This window comes from Haemaphysalis longicornis, unplaced genomic scaffold (assembly GCF_048455015.1).
Source record: "Haemaphysalis longicornis isolate Haplotype H1 unplaced genomic scaffold, Haemaphysalis longicornis Haplotype H1 scaffold_1, whole genome shotgun sequence".
Lineage (NCBI taxonomy): Eukaryota > Metazoa > Arthropoda > Arachnida > Ixodida > Ixodidae > Haemaphysalis > Haemaphysalis longicornis.
The window spans coordinates 330,504,715-330,527,647 of record NW_027526203.1 but is presented as its reverse complement, the minus strand read 5'-3'; the positions used below and the strand labels follow the sequence as shown (position 1 = coordinate 330,527,647).

The 22,933-nt window shown below is 46.6% G+C and overlaps 1 protein-coding gene across 1 annotated transcript in view; it reads left to right on the top strand.

Annotated features, from left to right (window-relative positions):
* Positions 1-17,900: 17,900 nt before the first annotated feature.
* The window catches only part of LOC144152219 (exonuclease mut-7 homolog), a 67,912-nt gene continuing 62,879 nt past the window's right edge, over positions 17,901-22,933 (top strand). The window contains exons 1-3 of the mRNA XM_077683450.1: positions 17,901-18,053; positions 22,101-22,316; positions 22,694-22,885. Of these exons, the coding sequence (XP_077539576.1) occupies positions 18,045-18,053; positions 22,101-22,316; positions 22,694-22,885 (417 nt within the window). The 5' untranslated portion in view covers positions 17,901-18,044. The remainder of the gene's footprint in view (positions 18,054-22,100; positions 22,317-22,693; positions 22,886-22,933) is intronic.

Below are 22,933 nucleotides of genomic sequence, written 5' to 3'. Positions count from 1 at the left end.
TGAAACAACATCGTGTTTCAACAACATATTTAACGTAGACGTGACTCGTTTTGCTCAATAAACGTCCATAATGGTTAGATGCCTGGTATAAAATCAGCACGCGCCTATATACACAGTGGATTATTTGGAACTCAACCTACAGTTTTTTGCAGCACATAGTGCATGTCGGCAATCTTTCATGTCTTGACAACGTAAAGTGATGTGACACAACACGTTCGAGCATTCGGCAAGGTTGCAAAAACTGTTTTACCTTACATATGATTACCCGGAATCATAATGCCTTCTGCTAAAGCCGATGGACCTGAAGGCCTAGAATTTGTTTTGGTCTTCCATTTTCGCCGTTGCCGGTTATTAGGAGCTGACTGTTCCCTTTGTTCGAAAGATTGCTTAATTGAGAAGCTGACGCCTAGCTCTGACTCTTCGCGCTACGAGCAGGACCGTCTTCGCAAGGAATGGGGCGACGCCGGCAAGGTTTCATCCGTAGCGGTATCCAAAACTATACTTTAACTGTCACCATGAGGTAGTGTATGCGATTTTAAGCCTATTATTACGATAAATAGTCGCCCGCACGCCAATTCTGGTGCGGAAAAGCATCAGACGTTGACCGAGCACAAAGAAACAGCAGGGAGAGCGAGCCTGAGTGAAGCAGACGACAAACGCGAGCGACGTGACGGAGGCGCGCTTCGCAGCGCCGCCCGTGGTCGCGCTCAATAGGGGGTATTCATATGACGTCAGAGTTCAGCCAGAAAGTGCTTAGCAGGGCTGGCAACCATGGGCACGCGACCGAACGCTTGCCGGCGCCTGCTTGCACTAACGCTTGCCGGCGCTAACGCACTAACGCTTGCCGGCGTTAGTGCGTGTGCCACGGCTATGCCGCAACACAATCCAACACACACAATCCACTTTAATCCAATCCAATCCCAATCCAAGCCAAGCCAATCCATTCGAATCCAATCCAATGCCCCTCGCGAGAGAGCGGCATCGGAGAGGAGAGGGTGTGAGCGGCGGAGAGCGCAGCTCGCGTGGCGAGGAGAATGGGGGAGGGGCGGACGACAACAACGCCGACGACGCTGCATGGACAGGGCGAGTGAATGAGATGCAGTCGCATCTAACCTTCTCTAGGTGGCGTTGATCTAAAACACGTACGGCCACCGCATCCCTCGCTGCCGCAGGAACCTTTGATGCAGTGGAGAGAACTTACGGCCCACCGATTAGGACGTGGTGGCCACTCAATACAGAAATATTTTTTCGCTTAAAACAAAAAGTACTTTCATTAAAGGGACAGACAACCGATTTTTGTTGCGTATATGTTCTCTAGCTCATATGAAAGCCAGCGTCTTATATAGCCGGGGAACCACAAGCAATTTTTAAACAAACTGGCGGAAATAATTTTAATTTGGCAGCAAACTTCCTGAAATCGGAAGGGTGGCGGTTCGTAGTGTCGAAACTTGACACTACAATATGTGTCCCTGTCACGTGACCTGCAAACCTAGTAGCTACTGTAACTGCTGAAACGTTTATTTACGTATTGAAAACCTTTTAACACAAGTATTTTTACAAGCTTAAATAGTATATGTATTTCTAAACATTACTTTGAAAATTCTAAAGACACGCCACCCGCCGCCGCTGGGTTGCTCTCAGTGTGGCTAACTGAGCCACCATGCCCAGAATCAACGGCAGTGTTCAGTAAACAGACCCAGCGAAGGTGCTTTGATGATTCTGTCTGAGTCAGGGGCGTTTGTTCTGCCAAAATATTTGATTTCAGTCTCCAAATACGCCTACGGCAGCTTAAAAAAAAAAAAAGAAAACATCGCGCCCGGGGAGAATTGAACTTCCCGCCTCCACAACGTGAAGCCAGATTCTACCTATCGTCTATCCCAACAGATGGCGCATTCGTGCAAAAAAGACCGTTGCATTAAAAAAAACACACAAAGGAACGGGAAAGCCTGCGATTTAAACTTTTTTAGCTGGGAACAAGTTTTTAAATATCGTTTTTCATTTCGCATACAGACAAAAGTTTGTTGCCGAGCTACTCTATGTCATGGTTGCCAGCATTAGTTTTGAGAGGGACACATACGGCTTGTAGATCAAAAAATTCGATTTAAAAAGTTCTAGAACGTTAACAGCAAAACCGTTTCTCGTCAAGGTGCTTTAAGTGATGCCCTTTCATTTGGGATAGAGAATATATACTCGGCAAAAATCGGTTGTCTGTCCCTTTAACGTTCAGAAATAAATACCCCTTATGCGCCCTTTCGAATGAGCCCAAGTCTGTGTTTTTACATGTACCGCCACATAGTGCGATAAGCGCCTGAACATGAGCAATATTGTAATTTTTTTTAATGTAATACGATTACCGCACCGAAACTAATCGCTTCCTGCCTCCCATATTTTTTTTTTTACTCACTTACTGCCGACAATATAAACAAACTATGCAGCCGACTTGCCTCTGAAAAAGTTGTAACAGCTGTAAAAAATGTCTAAATGTGGCCCAGAAACGCCGCATTGCTTCCCCGCAAAACACATTTCAAGACGAACTAGCAGCACTGAATGCGATGTAGCTAGAAGCGCGGTTCTTTTTCGACCAACTACCCGCCGCGGTGGCTCAGTGGCTATGGCGCTGTGCTGCTGAGCACAAGGACGCGGGTTCGATTCCCGGCCACGGCGGCTGCGGTTCAGATGGAGACGAAAAGCAAAAAACGCCCCTGTGTTCGAGATTTCGGCGCGCGTTAAAGATCCCCAGGTGGTCAAAATTAATCCAGAGCCCTCCACTATGGCGCGCCTCATCACCTGTGTAGCGTCGGCGCGTAAAACTGTCAATCAATTTTCTACCAACTGGAATTTTTTATAACGCTCTCCATGGAAGATCTTATTTTTGCTATTTTTTTTCGCAGCCTAGGTTTTGATCACAGCCTTTATATTCAAATTGCTGTGAGAAAGGGGGAAAATTTTCCTTCGAGAACGAGGACTGGACTGTCCTCTTCGGGAATCCGTGTTGCTCATCTACCGGCCCACCAGTAGGGGATGGAAAAAAGACCCGTCGAATTCCGACATCTGCGTCTACGCCAACAACCATGAAGATCCCAGCCGGGACTCGTAAACAGCATTAGAATCCTCGGCCTACGACTGCAATCTAATGGTCACAACAAAGAAACAATCCTTCATTTGTAGAAGAGCACTGACCTCACCATGCGACTCATCTCAAGAAAGCACCAAACAAGAATATAGGTATTAAGGAAGACACGCTGCTACGACTCGTAGAAAACTTCGTAATTAGTAAAATCACCTTATTCATTTCCTACAACTAAAAAAATGACGAGAAAGTAAAAATTTATGGCTTAATTAAAAAGGTTTATAAACAAGCAATATGATACACCTCTCCCAACTAACGCTTCGAAGCACCAGGCATAAATTATTGAAGCGCGACAAACAGCTCAGTTAGAACGTCTGTCTAAAAGCAAAACGGGAAGACACATTCTGTGGTCACTAGGAATCCGAAGCGGACCCGCCGCGGTGGCTCAGTGGCTAAGGCGTTGTGCTGCTGAGCACAAGGACGCGGGTTCGATTCCCGGCCGCGGCGGCGGCTTTTCTGATGGAGGCGAAAAGCAAAAACGCCCGTGTGTGCGAGATTTCGGCGCATGTTAAAGATCCCCAGGTGGCCGAAATTAATCCGGAGCCCTCCACTACGGCGCGCCTCATCGTCTGCGTTGCGTCGGCGCGTTAAACCCGACAATCAATCAATCAATCAATCAATCAGGAATCCGAAGCGGAATATTCGCTTACCACTTTCAATCAGGAATCCGAAGCGGAATATATATTCGCTTACCACTTTCACTGCCTCGCCACCTATTTCAAACCGCTGTGCTGACCAGAGGTTATTGATCATTACTTTGGTTTTCTGCATATTAATTTTCAGGCCCACGGTTCTATACTCTGCTTGTCCAGTACGGTAAGCATACTTTCCAACTCGTCCCACTAGTTACTTAGCAAGGCAGCATCATCAGCAAATCTGAGATTACTGAGGTATTCTCCATTAACCCTAACGCTTACCTGTTTACAACCCAATGTTCTGAATACCTCTTGTTAACATGCTGTTTACATGCTGTCCTTGTCTGACGCCCAGGTATTTTACTGCTCTCCTTATGGAGGACGATGATATCTGTAGACCCATTGTAGATATCTTCTAGTATTCTTACGTAATGCTCGCCTACACCATGATTCCGCAATGCCTGAATGACAGCTGAGGTTTCGACCGAGCCAAATTCTTTTTCATAATCTATAATGACTATATATAGGTGTTGAGTAAACTCCGCGCACTTCTGTATCAACTGATTGATCGTGGTAAATATGGTTGTAAATTAGCGTTGTAAATTAGCAGACGCATATGCCTGTTTTGAAACCAACCCGAATCCCTAGAACACTATTTGTTCGAATGTCACCCTTTCTCGGAGCAAAAAAAGAATGAACTAACTGCCCCATTCCAACGCCTGGGGCTGTACTTCTCTCATTCGGCGCTATCCTAAGCAGAGGAAAGAAATTTACTCCAACTTTCATCAATTCATCATGGCCCCGGGAAGACTCATATTCCGCCCCTACTGAACGTATGTGTTTTTTTTTTTTTTTACCAATCATTGTTTTCGGTCCTTTAAGTACGCAGTTTTAACTCACTGGACCAACTTTCAAGCCCCAACCAACGCCCCTCAGTGGGTTCGCGCCGTTATCCGAAAGGAGAAGAAGAAGAAGCCGGGTCCGGGCGGTTAGTCGTGGTGCGTTCCGGGCAGGGAGGAAAGAAGATTCTTCCTTCCTCCATGGTTCCGGGATCCCAAAGCCGGCGAGCATTCCTGCCGTGCTCGGGATCCGTTCCAGAGGCCGGGGGAGCCGACTGCAGCTCCAGTTTCCAGATGGGCCTCTCGGCGCGCAGACGCCTCGCCCCGACTCTGCAGTCGTCAGCGACACAACGCCTTGGCATCAGCAATGTCATCGACTGGTAAGCCTGTGGGACACCAGCGAAACATTTTGCTTAAAATTTGACTTTGCAAGTGCAATTATACTAATCAGTTGTCCGTGTCTTGTGCTTTCGCTTCCCGTTTTCGAACGCATCGTGTCCTAATTTTCTCGCGCCGTTAATTGTCTCTTTCGCGTGTCTAATGAGGCAAGTCTTATGGCCTAGTGCGAGATATGAGCCGGATCCTTGTTCACAACAATTGACAAAATATTTTTTGAATATCCACTCAACTTCACGAACAGAATTGCCGTCGCCAAGTATTCTAGTTCACTCTAGCGTCGGCCTATGGATTCTCGCATTAATAATGTGTGCTTGGTCTTGGCTTTCCTGTGCTGTCTGGTGTGGGGATGATGGTGGTTGTGGTGGCATCGTGGTAACACAGCTCGGTTGGCAAGAACTCAAGCTGTTGCGTGGGCCAGTTCATTCCCCTGTAGAGCCCAGTGGGTCGGAGTCCATATCAAATTAATTTTTTGGGGGTTAGTAGTCTTCTCTAACAGCGAGGCTGGTGCAGGGGAGATCCTGCCTTTCGTGAAGTTATGTATGGCGGACTTATAATTGAGTCGCTCACAATTGTGGTTGCTCGGGTAGAATTTATAGCAAGGGCTATGGCCATTTCCTCACCCTGAGTGGGATCTTTGGCCGGCGTGGATGCTGGTGCCATTGTGACTCCATCATTGCTGACGACTGCAATTGCCATTGCGTTGAGACAACAGCCGCCGTCTAGTATAGTCGGCAGCGTCAACATCTCCCGTGGCTCACAATGCATTTCGGGAACGATTGTCAAGGGCTGATGCTCTAGCTTGTCTTCTTTCCACGTTCAGCTCTGGATGCATATTCCTTGGTAGTGGCTGCGATGCGAATGTATTTTCGCCATTCGTGTGGGAGGTCAACTTCATTTGGGGGCGGGGGGGGGACTTCCGCTTCGGATTCCTGATTGATTAATTGATTGATTGATTGATTGATTGATTGATTGATTGATTGATTGATTGATTGATTGATTGATTGATTGATTGATTGATTGATTGATTGATTGATTGATTGATTGATTGATTGATTGATTGATTGATTCACTCTAGCGTCGGCCTATGGATTCTCGCATTTGTTGTCTGCTTCACTCGGGCTCGCTCTCTTTGCTGTTTTTTTGCGCTCGGTTGACGTCTGATGCGTGTCCGCACCAGATTTTGCGTGTGCGTAAGTTTTTATCATGATAATAGACTTAAAATCGCATACACTAGTTAAAAGCGTGAGTTAAAGTATAGTTTTGGATAGCGCAACGGAAGAAACATTGCCGGCTTCGTCCCATTCCTTGCGAAGCCGGTCCTGTGCGGAGCGCGAAGAGTCCGAGCTATGAGTCAGCAACTGTATACAGCAATATTTCGAATGAAGGGAACAGCCGGCTGCTAGTAACCGACAACAGCGACAATGCAAGACCAAAACAAATTCCAGACCTTCGGGGCTGTCGGCTTTGGCAGAATGCATTTACAATTACAGGTAATATTATGTAAAATAAAACAGTTTTTGCAACCTTCCCAAACGCTCGAAAGTATTGTATCACATCACTTTACGTTGTCATGGCATAAAAATATGCCGACATACACTAAATGCTGCAAAAACTGTAGGTTGAGTTCCAAATAACCCACCTTGTGTATAGGTGCATGCTGGTTTTATACCAGGCTTCTAACCAGTATGAAGGTTTATTAATCGAAACGAGTTACATCTACGGTAAAGATACAGTAACACTATGTTTGTTCAGACTTGGTGGGATATTTCGGTACATTTCCCACAGCCATATCTTCCGAATATTCAGATATGCGTTACAGGAAAACTGCGCTCGAGAGGAGCAGAAGGAGGAGAAGGAGAAAACTAACTATATTTAACAGTAAAATCGAGCTGATTAGTGGGCCGGGTCCTCATTACAGGACAAGACAGTAAGAGTAATTTTCTTTAATTCATAGAACGCCACCCCGAGTAGACCAAGATTTGTTCTTTACGCCTGGAATGGTTGGAAAACATAAAAGAGCTGCTTGGAAATATTTATTGGTTTCGATTCTTGTAATATATGCACGTATACTATTTATTGCGTTCATTAGCGGGTATATCAAGCCTTCAACACCGTAATCATGTCATAATTGTTCCGGTTGAGTCAGTTCGTTATGACAACGATGGTTACGATAGAAATTCGGGGCAGAAAAGCCACCTTCGAGTACTGTTGACAACGTTGTCTGTGGTGCGATCGCGGTGGCGTTGCACAAACCTTATCATTGTATTTGCATGTGAATAAACAACTCATGCTGTGGATACGCCCTTTCACCCGCCGCGGTGGCTCAGTGGCTAAGGCGTTGCGCTGCTGAGCACGAGGTCGCGGGTTCGATTCCCGGCCGCGGCGGCCGCTTTTCTGATGGAGGCGAAAAGCGAAAACGCCCGTGTGTACGAGATTTCGGCGCACGCTAAAGATCCCCAGGTGGTCAAAATTAATCCGGAGCCTTCCACTACGGCGCGCCTCATCGCCTGCGTTGCGTCGGCGCGTTAAACCCTACAATCAATCAATCAATCAATACGCCCTTTCTTGCACACGGCCATAACGAAAGCCAATTTGTGAAGTAGGGAATGTATGCCATGTAGCCTGAAGAAAATATCCACACGATCTTTGTGAGCTCCCCAAACATCCTCAAAGCTACTAATAATACGTTTGTGGCGGTGCAGAAACATTAATGCGTTAGGCACAGGAAAATAACTCACCTGATACAAATCAACAGCAACGAAAGAAATAGAAGACAGCCACTTCATTTCCTGCTGTGTGATGTGCCTGTTGGGGCCCGCTGCTTGATACGTATCATTAGACCATTGAGACTTCATAAGAGCATCTCAAAAAATACTGCACGGAAGCCTACGTATTTTGAACACTTATGGAAGAGCTCTGAGCGCTGAATCAGGCAAATAAGCTAGCAAGGACGAGTTACACACGATCTTCTGACCGATACTCTGAAGAAAGTTTTCTCTCAGGCTCCTCGTGTGTTGCAAACTTCTGGGGGATACAGATTGAAATTATTCCGAGCTTTCAGAAGCTAGCAAAATAACTGAATTACTAGAAATACGTTTTTAATGCACTAAAGCATCAAAGCGGGCGATTTCAGCACAGGGACTGCTGCCCCTCACAAGCAGAGTGTAGCAGACGACAGCGGCGCGAGTACCTAAAACGTCAGAGCCAGGGGGCGCCACTCAAACATCTCATCGCCAATACTTGGGGTCTATTCGTTTCACCTGCACCGCGTGAACCAGTTCAGGCGGTGCACACCTTGCCGTTCGATTCACCGGTGGTGCCGACGGGTGCATGATGAGTTCATGGCTTTGCCTGCACGCCCTGCCGAGGAGATGCAGAAGCAGACGAAAAATGTGCAGGTCTGGTTCCGCCGATGGCGGAACCCGCTTTGCACCGCTGTGAACTGGTTCAAGAGGTGTAGGCTGAATCGAATAGACCCTTGGTTACAATATAGTGCCTAGAATATACTAGTATATTCTAGGCACTATAGTTACAACTTAAGAACGGCAACGGAAGTTGCCGCTGTGCCTCATCACCGCAGCCGGACGTTACTCCGCGCGCCGCAAGTAGTGCGTTACTGGGAATATTTTGAACATGGCACGAGCCGTTTCCGTAATTTTCTGTACTTAATATGCTTATAAAGTACTGCAGCGACGGCAGACAAATTACGCGAGGAAAGGCAGACGATATCACGCATTCATAGCATCTCCGTTCAAAACGCGCGCGCCAGTTGATATCCGGTTCCGTCGCTTAGGCGGAGTTATACCGTATATGAGCTATTGCCGTTCTTAACTTGTACATCTGTTTCTCCCCGCCACATGCACCCGACATGCAATCCGCGGACCGAAGACAATTGGGCGAGTGTAAACCTCCCACAGAAGAAATCCGCCAGTAACGCATATGTCCGGTACACGCATGCATGCTGCAATTTTTACCCCAGCCGACCAGCTCATGCATGCACCGCCCTCGACTACCATGGATCACTCCGAACATACGCCAGCCTCGCTCATGCCATTACGATTGCTACGATCACCGCCGAATAAATTGTCATTGCTGTCGCCGGTCACCTTGTGCGCTGCCCCGGGAATAAGGGGGGAGGGGGGCTACATATCATGCATGTTATGACTGAACACGCATTCCGTAACCACCCCACAGGCCGCTTATTCTCCCCCGCAATTAACGTGAGCTTCTTCAAACAATTCCAACGCTACCCTACATCCAAACCGTATGAACTCCAGGGCGCGCTGCCCGCGACGTGATTTTCCGGGCATTATAATTCCGTCGAGAGTTGGTGACTCGGCCGTGCTCCCTCTCAACCAAGCCGGCACGCTGAAATTCTCTATCACGACCAACACAGGCTCACTATCGACACCCGCCTGCATGGCGCAGACCCAAACTGCCCAGACCACCATCCTAGCCACATCTCTTCCATTCAATCCCCTTACACTGCCCCTAGCTCCTGTTGGACTGATCCCTGCACCACGTACCACCTCGTCTGTTACTCATAGGCAAACGCGTATGCACCCAACGCTTCTCCCTTCCGCATCCTTTGGGCAAGTGACCAGATCGCGGTCTGAAAATCGAGAACGCCTGATCGTGCACAGGCCAGCAGCGGCGACAGCTCACGGCTTTCTGTGCTGAGAAATGGCCACCACCTTTCTTTTTCTTTAATTTTTACTCGGCTCATATATACACACTTAACTCACTCACGCACTTTTTGCGCGAGTTCAGATGTGAAAAACCATATGTATGCTTTTTTTCTCGTAAGATGTCACTTGTGCCTGGGAAAGAAAAGTAGAGCTGAGTATTGGCCGTGTAAGTAAGCGCAAAATGGACAAGGACGGACGAAGTGAACGGGACACTTCGTCCGTCCTTGTCCATTTTGCGCTTACTTACACGATGAATGACCAACTCGCCCAAGAAACCACTCTGATGAGTATTGGCACTGCAGCGAACGCTTGCATCTCGTTTTTATCCAGTTGAGCCCCCTCTTCCCGGCCAATTCCTCTGTGTGGGATGAGATCTCACTGGTACCATGTGTGCCCCGACCGCACGCTATATAGAAAAGGCGCAACGTTAATACCATTGTGTTTAACACCAACTGCAGCCTACCCACGAATAAATTTCAAACGCACAGCTTTTTTGCGATGTAAGAAATAATCGCTTTTCTCCGTCATGCAGAGAAGAAACGCCCTGCCACGAAACCGAACCAGCCGAAGCTAATGTTTCTTATAAGCGATGTTGTGTATGCTGCACCCCGGCGGCCATGCTACACGGCTCATAGGTCAAGCACGTGGCCATGAACCGAGAACGAGGCTACGGTGATGTAACACGATATCCGAATGTATATATGCTGTGATATACCGCTAACCAAAAAGCAGAGCGGCATGGTGACTGAACCTGCAGTGGCGTGAACATCTGTTTCAAAAGGCCATGAGGCGTATATATATCGGACAATCCTAGACTCGCCAAGCCTTCGCGCCCGTGCCCATTAAACAATCGGCCCGCATGTGTGTAGTCCTGGACAGGGCAGATTTCCCCCTCGGCGTTGACCTCGTGACGTTGTCTTCGTGCGCGTGGGGTGCGTGCGCTATATCTTGAAGACGATTCCCTCGACAAAGACGACTGGGGTTCTTCTTCTTGTGTCTGTCAATTTTTCTCGATAACAGCCGTTTCAGGCGACCAACCTGCCTAGTTTGGCAAATTTTCCCGCCATTTTTTTGCGGGGCTACCATGGTTGCCATACCAGAAATGCTATTCTGCTGATTAAGATAGTCAATATATAGGATTGCATATGCCAAAAATGCTTATTCAACCTGTGTTGCGAAAAAAATTCACAAAAATAAAATAATATACGGAGCACAATGACATATTTCCAGGCAATAGAAAAAGCAGAGCGCTTCCTTGCTACAATACCACGGCCGCTGGATGAAAGGCGCACTGAGCTCTCATCCAGCGGCCGTGACAATACATAACAGTTGCTTTTGTGTCCAAAAAATGACCTTTGGGATGAAGCAAAGCGACGTTTTTGAGCTGTTTTCACACATTTGTACGGCTCTTAAAACCTTTTTCATAGGCAATATTCAGCTGCACACTTTGTTTATATTGTTGACGGTAAGTGTGTAAAAAAATTATGGGAGCCGGGAACCTTGTAGTTTCAGCGCGGTGAAGACAACTTCTAAAAATTTGCAAACATGTCCATGTTCAGACGCTTATCGCGTTGTGTGGCGTTCCATATAAAAATATTACGACCTTAGGCTCATTTTAAGCGGTGTACAAACGGAATTTATTCCGGAAAGTTTAATCGGAGTATTTTCTTAAGCGAGAAAAAAGTTCTTCCACCATGGCCTCCGACTGCGGGCCTAAGTCCGCTTCACTGCAACCACTCTTCCTGCGCCGCAGCGGAGAGGTGCGGCAGGAGCGCAGGTCGCGCGCGTCATGACTCATCGGCAAGCGATCAGTTGTTGGTGCCCCTAGACGAATTCCGCAACGCTATGCTCATGCAGCTGATACTGATGTGTAGGTGGAGATCGGCAGCCAGTCCGGTCTTCGTGCATTTAATTAATAAGAGGCTGTAGTACTCATCGCGGTCGTCGACGTGGGCCTTTTGCCACTTGGAAATTCTGGGAGGCAGAGTAAAACGTTATCCCAGCATTGACAATTAATCGTTAGCGATTATGGTACAAAGTGGTAAAAGGTGCGCGTACCGTTCAAAAGAATTGTCGATTCGAACTTCCTTTAGAGTTGCTCCTTTTTTTTTTTTTTTTTTTCTGAACCATTTCTTCTGCTGCCCAGGGCCGCAATATACCTTTCATATTATTTTCTGCACATGGAAAATAAGATGGGGTGTAGGTATTTGTCCCTGGTGAGGTCTCCGAAGACTGGCCCTGGCGGCGAGATCGTCTTCTTCCAGGACGCCGCTCCCGCGCGCCGCGGCCCCAAAGTCAAACGGGAGGGCGCGGCGTGCCGCTTAATTTTTGCCGCCGCATATCTGATCGCGATTTTACAAATTCGAACTAGCAGCGCAAAATGAGCATTTGGCTCATTTTGCTCAGTCCAGCGACTAACAGCTGATCTGACAATTCGTGTCGAATTTCGATACATGGGCATTCATCGCGATGGTCGCGAAGCAGCCATTGACACCGTTGATACCATTGACGCCCTTGTAGCGCGTGCTTCAGAAACTGACGCCACTATGCAACCACGATATTGTTTATGGAAATGACGTACTTTGATGTATTCTGATCTAATATATGCTTCCTCCTTTGTCGGAAACGATGCCAGTCTAGTCTCTTTTTTTGTTTTGTTTTGTTGCCCCTCCTGCCTGGGCCTAAATAGTGGCATGCTGTACAAATAAATAAATAAATAAATAAATAAATAAATAAATAAATAAATAAATAAATAAATAAATAAATACATGAAACACCAAACCCGAATGAAAAAGGAAAACGTATACCCGCTATTGCAGGGTTGAAGGCCTTGCGCGCGCTTCTCGTTATGCGCGCATTCTTTTCATTCGGCCAGGAAAGATGCTTCTGGGAAGCGAAATAATTATGTTGTTGGCAAGATATGCTTCATCACACGGTTGTTTTTTGGCTCTTTCATAAACCCCACCAAGAAGCATGCGGCACCAATTAACGCGAACGCTCTCAAGCAGACGCGTCCGCACACCGCACACCGCGCGTTTGCGCCGTAAATCTGAAGTTTCCGAAAGCACCGCAGTTGTAAAAAATAATGTACGTGCTGATGTTGTAACCAAAACAATGAGGGGTCTTAAGCACCGCTTTTTGGTTCAGGCACTCATTGACTGAGCTAATCAATAACAAAATACTTGAATGACAAAGGATGTCTGGTTGTAGCCCGGGATTCATGAACAATCAATTTATTAGAAAATATATATATATATTTGCACAAGCCTGTGATGTGGCGTCTTATAGTGCATTTCAATGATCAGATGTCATACAGTTGGCGATTACCTAACAGATGCAGTGTTTAAACAATGTATACAGTTTGTATAATAGATCCTGAAATGTCAAACAAGAAAGAAATGCAGCACGGATAAAAATTCCCATTAAATTTAATTGACATCAGGGGAGGGCGATTTGGCCAGAGACAATTTCCCTTTTGATGTTGCATTTCTTGCAGTGCATTTATATACTAAAAAAACCTTGCGATACAGTATTTCAAACCAGTTCAGAACCTTCTATTCATCAGGAAAATCTGAAAAAAAAAGAAAGTGAGGCGTCTAGCGGGCCAACGTGTTGACAAAAAGACTCACGCATTTGCAAGAGTACAATGCAGGTACACCCCACACGCATATTACCTCTGCAGAGGCACGACCAATATTGACAATACCTGCATGACTGAATAATGGTGACCCGCCACGGTGGCTCTGTGGCTAAGGCGCGTTGTGCTGCTGAGCCCAAGTACTACTAGGCGGGTTCCATTCCCGGCCGCGGCGGCCGCTCTTCTGTTGGAAGCGAAAAGCGAAAACGCCCGTGTGTTCGAGATTTCGGCGCACGTTAAAGATCCCCAGGTGGTCAAAATTAATCCGGAGCCCTCCACTACGGCGCGCCTCATCCCCTGCGTTGCGTCGGCGCGTTAAACCCTACAATCAATCAATCAGATATGTTACAGGCTAAGCACTGCCGGGTATAACCAGCCCCTTTGGTAGAGAGAGGGGGGTGTCACTTGTGCTTCTTCAAAGTGTAAACTGGGCATCGAAAAAGTGAATACGACTGTCGCGGCTTTCGCAAAACCAGCCTATTCAGAATTTTCCCCTCTTACAATGGAAGAAAAGGAGGAATGTCTGCGGTGTCCATGATATGGCGACTTGAAGAGTTAATTGCAGGTGGGGCGACTGAAAGGAAAGACAGCGATTCCTGGAGAGGGGCGCCTTCCGTGTGGCCGCGACGCGCGGAAGAATGCAGCTACAGTGTAATGCAGCCATCGAGCTTGTTCCTCAATGGGGGCGACAGGCGCCAACGATCCTGGTCATTGTGTCTTCAGGGGCTTTTCGGGTGGCTTTTTCTTGTGCACTACAGAGGTCGTGTGAGCTCACGCCGAATGTATCGCTTTTTCTTCCATCAATGCGGTGACTCTTTGGAGAAAGTGATGGCCGCTTTGCCTGTAAGATTGCCACGGGAAATTGAACATAATATTACTGAAAAAGAAATCTGGGAAGGTTAAAACTTACAGACAGACGGAGGGGGAGGGGGCGGGAGGCTGGGAGAATTAAAAGGAAATGATTGTAAGCATGTAAAGCTAAAACGGAGGTTGGTTTGACCGAACAGAATTGGTGGTATTTGTACGCACAACCTGTACGCGCTTGATCAGCATTGATGAGATATAGAACCTGCAGCTGTTTTCAAAAGTCCCGTTCTTCCTCCGCGACAATATCCTGGACTTGTCCATTAAAAAAAAAAAAAAACAGCTGGCGAGAACAGTGTCTTCAAATTCCTTTAAACTTGACAGCGCAGCCTAAATAAACCATTCATAAGATTGTCTGCATTTTTAGGGGCAACCGAATGTTTGTAAAGTTTTAGATTGTGAGAGTGCATTTTATTTAGAAAAAATAACATAGAGAATGCGTTAGCCATCGTAAACATCGAGTAATTGTCTTTGCTGATTAGCATGCCCCAGAAAAGAGCGAATATAAATAACGTCTTGTCGTAAATAAAAAAAAAATGTGCAAAAGAATTCAATCACCTGGCTGCAAAACCGATGCTCCCTGAAGTAGGTATTAAAGAAAAATACACAAATGTTCAGTTTCTAAAAATACCTGGCAAAAAAATCGCGAACACTGCATCAATATTAAAATGCAGTCGCTGCCCTAGATTGTTGTCCAAAACCCATGTTAAGCAAAAATAAAAATATAACGGCTGTTTCAAGCAAACAAGCACCCGATAATACGGTCGCCGAAATGTTCGCGCAAGGATCGAAATGCCCTGCACCGAAACGTCCGTACACCGATATGTCCGTCCACCGAAATGTCCGTACACCAAATTGTCCGCACCGAAACGTCCTGCACTGTAATGTCCAGCAACGAAATGTCCTAGACCTGGGGCGACGCTGTGCGCTTCTTTGGTGAAGCTCCCACGGCTTCTAGTGCAATTTTCACCGATACTGATGAAACCTCGAAGCGTAGAGCTTTTATGACATTCCAGACACTTAGATGGCTATGTCCGACTAAGCTACTAAACCAACAGTTCCAGGCTTCGCAGTTCTTGTTTGCGGTTTTAATCCAGTTACTTGCATTAAAATTTTTAATCGATACTCAGCCCTACCATCCATCCTCCATCCGTCCATCCGTCCATCCATCCATCCATCCATCCATCCATCCATCCATCCATCAAACCGCCCGTCTGTCAACCCAATTTGGTTTGTTGGGTTTTAGCCTCCAGAGGCGTTAATTTCTGCCCCTATAGGAATATTAAAGCATTCCATCTCTTCCTCAACCCGTTGCTAAAACGCAAAGGGATAAAATCAAAACCGCAAAAAAGTTCAGATCTAACTTGAAGGGAAACATGTCGACTGGAGTATGGTGGGACCATTTTTTCCGTTTCCGGGGTTCACCCATCGCGGCCATGGTGGCTGCTTTTCAGATTGAGTGGAAAAGCGAAGACCCCCGTGTGTTGAGATTTTGGCGCACGGTAAAAATCCCCAGGGGATCAAAATTAATCCGGAGCCCCCCACTACAGCGCGCCTCTAGCCCATGGGTTTTTTTTACTCACAAGTATCAAAAAACACATGGGCTATGAGGCGCTTCGGATTAATTTTGATCCAGTGCGGACGACCAGCCGGCACCACGAATGGGGTTCTGAAATGAGGACACTACTCCGCAATTTTTGTGCTGACGAAATTTATTCTCTCTCTGTCTCTCTCTCTCTCTCATAGCCCATGTGTAGCTACGGTGCGCTAAACCCCACAATCAATCGTCACGCAACACGCGCTATTAATATATATACAACTTTTACGTTTCAAAATCATAGCTTTCTTGCGGAGCGTGGACATTGCTAGTCGAAGCTCAGTTTGGGATAGCCTAATTCGGCTGTAAAGAACTCACAATGAAGGCAAGAGGAGTAAGAATGCATTGGTAGACAACCCTCTGAATTTCTGCAGTTTTTCTTATGGTACCTTTCACCATTATTTCTGAATTCTTTTTCTCCAAATCTTCTAGTTAACTGGCCTCCAGCGCAGAAAGGGCAGCATGACGTACGCTCCTTTGCCCTCAGGGACGCTATTTTATCACAGTGCTCAAATACGACATTGGTTATTTGAAATTGTGCGGGTATTAGAATTTCCTTCCAATTTTGTGTTTCACAATGCATTGGTGATGTTAATGAGTTGTGATGCTTGTACCAGGCTCAGAGTTCCGGAGATCCTAGCTGCGCTTTCATTGACCCTTCCTGCGTACCTGGACAGTTCATTTATTGACCCACTTCCCGTGCACTCTTCCCGTAATGACGCTGCCCATTCAAGCTTGCGCGCTACTGAGGCGGTTTCTTGTGCACTGTTCCCGTGCTGATTATGGGGTTTCATTCTTCGATGTTAGCGGCTTGTCCCCTTGAGAGAATCGGCGAGTGGTGGGAGGAGCTGGCGCACTGATTTTAGAGACTTGTGTACTCCGGTCGTTCTCTTTCACCCGCATTTATTCTTTTCAGTCTGTCTGCGACCGCATTTGTTGTGTTAATGTTTTATTTTCCTTGTTAGTGTGTATACCTTTATCCCCGTTGGATGACGATGTTATTAATACGCCAAGGGACCGGCCTTTATCAAGAAGGAAGGTGGTCAAACACTTTTGGTCATGTTTATACAGTAGAACGAATATGGCTTGAGGGGCTGAAGTTTGCGTTCGCTCCTGTCCTCCGTCCTACTTCCCTTTGGAGAAGAAAGAAAAAAGAAAGAGGGCTATTGACACAGAGAGAGTCCGGTGGGCCTGTTTAACCATGGGTGCCTGGTCATTTTAGAGTTTCTGAGAAAGCGGATAACACAAGAAAGATGTCGCGCTTGTGTGGCAGCGGGAGAAGCTGGGGTGCTTCAAGAGGATTCCGAGTCAAGCGCGTCGAGACGGTAGGCAATCACCCATTTATCTTTTGTTAACAAGGTCGCGGTACGCATGCAATGTAAGAGGATTGGCATGAGACGGGCCGGGGAAAAAAAGGTGAAGGAGAAGGAAGGGGACTAGAAGTCTCCCCACATGAGCAGCAGAATGAGCTGATTCCAGGCAGAAAGTACAAATCATCCGTTGATGCATGGTGGATGGCGATTATTTCCCCACGAACAGCACCGCTGAGAGCCATTTCTTACAGAGGGAGAAACGACAACTTCCAGCGAAGCGACGTATTTTCCTTTCATACTCCTTCGTTCTTCAGAAGAGTCGCCCTTCAGAAGCTCCCCTCAAAGAAAAGAATAATAGGTGGGGCGCGGGGCCGGCAGCGCGCCGAAAATTTTGCCCGGCGGCGGCGGCGGCGTGCTCATTCCCGGGACTTCAGCGGCGGCGCAGACGGCGCGACCAAAACAGGCGGCGGCGGCGGCGTGGCGCGGCGGCGCACAGGTCTAGGCGCTACTCCGTTTCGTCTACTTTCCAACGGGGGCGTGGCCTTCGGGGCCTCTGACGTTCTGACGTCGAGGTCGCGCATAATACTGTAAATTATTTTGTTGTTGTTGTAAAATACAATGTCCTCAAATTATAGAGTAAATGAATTGACTAAATTAAACCAGCTTACATGTTAACAAGCATAAAGTTCTTTTCAGCAGTGCTTTTTTTTTTCTTTTAGCGGAGAGCGCACTACTTTGCAGAGCGGAGGCAGCAAGCGCAAACAGGCAAGGGTGAACGCATAGAGTTAGGTGAACGAGGTGAACGAAAGCCAGCGCTGTACACGGACAGTGCGGAAGGCGCCATTTGATAAGTCTTTCAGTGAGTTGGGGGTTGCCCGCCTATCGGATTGGCAGCGTATACACTTCGTTCGTCCCAGAGTAGGGGAAGCCGCCACAACCATTATGAATCAGGTGAGTAGCGGGGCGCACTCACCGCCGAATGTCGCATGCGCACAATTATTTCTTCCCATCAGTGTGTTTAATAAATTCTACACATCAGTGTGTTTTATAAATAGGTCCGCTGTTTCTATTTAGAAATCTGTGCCTTGTTGGTGGGGTCTAGCACTTCAGGCTAACTCAGCGTTCATGTTTGTCGAGCAATGTTCGATTTCCTCAGTAACGACAAGTACACGGTCTACACGCGGGCTACGAAAGACTATGACTAGACCGAAGGGGGCAGCTTCTTGGCCCAATGCATTTTCAAGCCTCGTTAGCGTGAAATTCTTAGCCGTCGCATGCGCTGTATTTTGCCTTGCACGTGTGTTCTCTGTTTGGCGTCGTGTGTTGGGCACCAAAGATCCGAATTTTGATTTACGTATTCGAGTCCCTTTTTGTTGTTGCTCAAGAAAGTTTTTAACTCGTACCTCGTTAAAGGCTGTAACCAAATTTTCAAATTGCTTCAGCTTCCTGAAAAGGCTTCTGTGTCTTGAAAGCACTGTTCCCAGTGAACGCGCTTCGGCCTGTCCGCGCTTGCACTGTTGATGTATTTGAATTCGTTTAAATCTGCCTTATGATGTCGCACGTGCCAACATCGCTGCCCAACGGACTACCTATCGTCCAATGGTAGGGCGTTGAACAAGCGGTAGTGGCAGTTGCGTTTAGTAGTGGTAATGACAGCTGAATGTTGCTTAGGGCGTTTTCCACTGCCGCTCAGGGTACCAAACTGTTGAGCATGAGCTCGTGCAAATCATGCAGAGTGTAGCATGCGGGCTCCGTCGATTCTACGGGGGTTTTAACTTTGACAAATAGCTTCAGCGGAAGACTGAAGCGTAATCAATGCAGGATTTGTGAACATTGCAGTATAATTTTGTGAATATCTTTAGTTTAGACAAACGGTGAAACAGAAGGAACAGTACAGTATTGTTGAATTGTTTGAGCAACTGGGTACACTGTCGGAGACAATTCGCGAAGGTGTGATGACAGGACGCCACTGTCACAACTATGCTGCAGCTATAAACAGTTCAGAATTGAAGATTGAAATGAAAGTGCATTGCATATGTATGCAATGGGCAAAAGAAATTTAAAGAGGAGCGTGGCACAAAGTAGCGCGACACGCACGCACACTGAAGGTGCTTTAAAGCGCCGAATGAGGTGATTGTCATGTTTTGAATGATACAGGGATAAAGAAATCAAAGTCAAGAAAAAATCCGCCGTAGATTTTTTCTCGACTGATTTCTTTATCCCTGTATCACTCAAAACATGACAATCACCTCATTCGGCGCTATAAAGCACCTTCAAGTAGAATAGCACTGGCAATAAGTACTGCATCTTTGATGTGTGTTCTTACGGAATCCCTAGTCCCATATATTTACGTTCTGCATATATAAAGTTGGCACATTCCGTTGTGGAGAAGTATTTGGAGGCAATGGTTTTCCTTGAGAAACAAAAATTCAGTTAATTGGTGTAGATCAAAATGGAGTGATAAGTTTTTGTCTGAATTTTTATAACCTCCACGTGCACATTTTATCATACATTTATGGGGACTGCAACACCCAAGAGGGTGCACTGCTGTGTCGGAACAGCGCACCCACGACCGCACTGGTGTCGGGAAGTGGCTTTTAAAGGTGGCACTTTCTTTTAAAGCAGATGATCTGTTCACTTCTGGTCATCAAAAGTACACACCGCCAGATTTTGCTACTAAACTCATACCACACGAAATGTGGTCATTTCGTGGGTGCTGACAGATCCAACCCTGACTGTTTACAGAATGAAATCTATAATGTGCACTTTCCTTTTTTTTTCTGCATTGGACAAAACCTTGTACTAAGAAAAAAAAAAAAGATGGTGCCCCTCCAACCACAGAACAGACTGTAAAACAGCAACAAGGCTTTCAGAAAGGGCTGCAAGTACCTTCCACCCAGTTCTTCCACGCCTTAATGTCAGGTCCAGCACTGTACTTGCATAGAGCACGAAGGCATCTATAGTGTTGCTGCAGTTTGGATATCAGCTGTTAAAGGAGAACCGGGGTGTGTTGTAGTGAACATTGTCTGATGACTTTATCAAGGTAGACGACGGTGTCTGGGTGTCTGTCTGGTTTATTACAAGTGCATTCAAGAGGGCTCTGTTCCCATAGCACTTTGCTGCTTGCCTATTTGGTGACTGACGGTACACCGGCATGTTGGTAGGGCAGGATTAAGCCGATTGCAGGTATGTTCAGATTGTGTTGTAGACTGTGCTTGAACAAGTGGGAATTAGGGGTGGGCACGTGGAGACTTGGATGTCGGTAGCATATGAAATGACTGAATGGGCGCCTTCGGTTCTCTCCTTCTTCTGGGCCTTGGAAATTAACTAAGGCCCGAACCTGCCTGCTGAAGATTGAAATGAAGGGTTACACGGCTTCAGTAATAAATAGCACATTTTAGAGAGTTTCACCTTAGAGTGTCAAAATTTTTGTTTGTTTGGTGTGCACCATGGGGCCTTTCTTTTATGTGGAAGCTTGGTGGAGAAACTTTTAGTTGGGCTTTCTTGTTTTTTTTTTTTCTTTTTTCCCATATACCTTTTTGTCTGCTGACCTGTAACGCAGGTACAATTTTTCTATAAAATGTGTAGAGCTACAAGCAGCAAACTACATGGAAATGGCCTCTGAAGTTTTATGGCGGCTGGAGAAGGCTTTTAAATGAGTGCAGGGCTATTTTCGGGTGGCATATTGATTCAGGTTCGTGCTTACATTTATGTGGCATACACGTGGACATTCTTTGGGCACAGCGCATATCACACTTGGGACACAGAAGAGAGGCATGGGTGATGCGCTGCTAACATGTCTCTTGTTTTGCGTGTGTGAAGCGCGCTGTGCCTACAGAATGTCAAAGTACCAAGCCATCAGTCCACGCTCATCAATGCAACTGGAGAAGTGCCCGCCCTGCCACTTGCCTCCAGGACATTCATTGTGGGCTTCCTGTAATATATCGTGCTTGAAACAGTGCTTTCACTATTTAGTGCTGAACCAAGATACTAGAGAAGTTTGGCTGTTGTGCATTGTTATTTTCCCCACATTTGTGTCCACTGTGGATACCAGTGGAATATTTTCTTGTGTTCCACAAACACTTTAGTGGTTCTGTACATCCTTGATTGGGAAATAAATCCAGTTGCACAGTCGCACACGCAGCTTGAGGAGTAAATCACTGCATTCTAGCTGCCATTATTTTCCCGTGTGGAGAATTCAATGTACCTTTTTCCAGTACGAGTCGTCCTAGTGGCCGCCACAGTGAGCTAAAAATGGCAGTAAGGCACGCCCCCCCAAAAGTTTGGCTTTCGGAGAATTTGTGCACAAAATATCCCGGTCCTGCTGTCCCTCCCGCACCCACTCTTCACCCGTACCTTTCACATGAACGTCACAGTAGCAGGCACATGTTCCCGTGACTAATCTGCAGTTGCCGAAGCGCCCCTTTTTCTTTACTTTTTTTTTTTTTTTTTCGTTTTCGTTGCTCCCTCACTGGCAGCCATGTGTGTGGTCAGCCTCAACTGTCTTTGCCCCTTTCCTTAGAAAGCCATTCTTGTGTGCCCATATGACCCCACCACGAGCTGGCGAAAGAGAAAAAATAAAAACCTGCAGCGCTAGACAGCATAGCCACTCACTAAGCAGAAAGCTGAGGGGTGCGTGCCCTTTTGTTTATTTTGTGGGAGGCGCCTGCCAAAAATGGTGTACCGGCAGCCCACGCATGCGCAGATCGCTACTGGGAAAAGGTCCATTCGTTGCACAGTTCTTCCTGCTGGCTGCATCACTGTCGCATGCACGCACACACAGTGTCAGCTGAGTGATGTAGCACTTATTTTAGATGTTGTGATGAGTGACCTGCCCCTGCCACTTGGAGAATTCTGCGCTGCCTGTTTTCTGTCTGCATACTTTTTTTTATATTGGTGATGATGTCAGCAGCTTGTGCTTCTTGGTTGTGTTATCAGCAACATAACTACCTTATTCAATGCATTCTACAACTCACTACTTGTTGTTTTTTCTGCCAGTTCATAGACGAAACATGGACAGCACAGCTTGAAGCCCTTTGGAGTGCTGGAAAACAAAGGAAGACCAAGCCTTTTGTGAGAACTCTAGAGTCGTTTTTTGAAACCACACTCAACTGCTTTGAGTGCGCTCTTGCGCTGACCCACAGTGCATCTGATTTTGGCAAGACCCGTCCTCACACTCAGAGCTTCACCATAATGTGCGTCTTCAAAGAATGGGTATGTTTAACTGGCCTTTTGTGCATTTGATGTAGGCGTAATTTTTAGGTTTTGCAGTTGTTCTACCGTCACAGTACCAAAACTGTTTCGTTTTGTTTCTTTTCTTTGTTGTTTACTGCTTCTACCAGCTAGCCTTACAAAATTTTTCTGGTTCCTATTCCTTGCTCAGACTTCGCAATCGCTTCCTGCATTTGTGCTTGTGTTTTCGATTGTTATGGTGTACTTTTCTTTTGACTCGCATAGTGGGCAAATGTTCATTTCCACTGAGGGGTTATGCCTACTGTAAAAGAAAATACAGAGCCACCGATTTCATTGCGTTTTCTTATTTGAACACTGCACCCAGGGCACAGTTGTTCAATGCGCTTCTGTTTCGACAGGTGCTTCAACACCTTGACCGATACTCTATTTTGACCAGCGAGTTGAAGGCGCGTGCTCTGGAAACTGTGCTGTCTACACGTGGGAGCTCAGCTCTGGTTGATGTGGTATGCCAAGCATACAGGTTGGAAGAAGACGCGTACAGCTACATGGGCTACATTCGTGACTTGCTGCAGAAGCAGTTCTTCAATGAAGTGAGTGCAAGAAATTTGCATTTGACACATTTCCCCCACTTCTCTGTG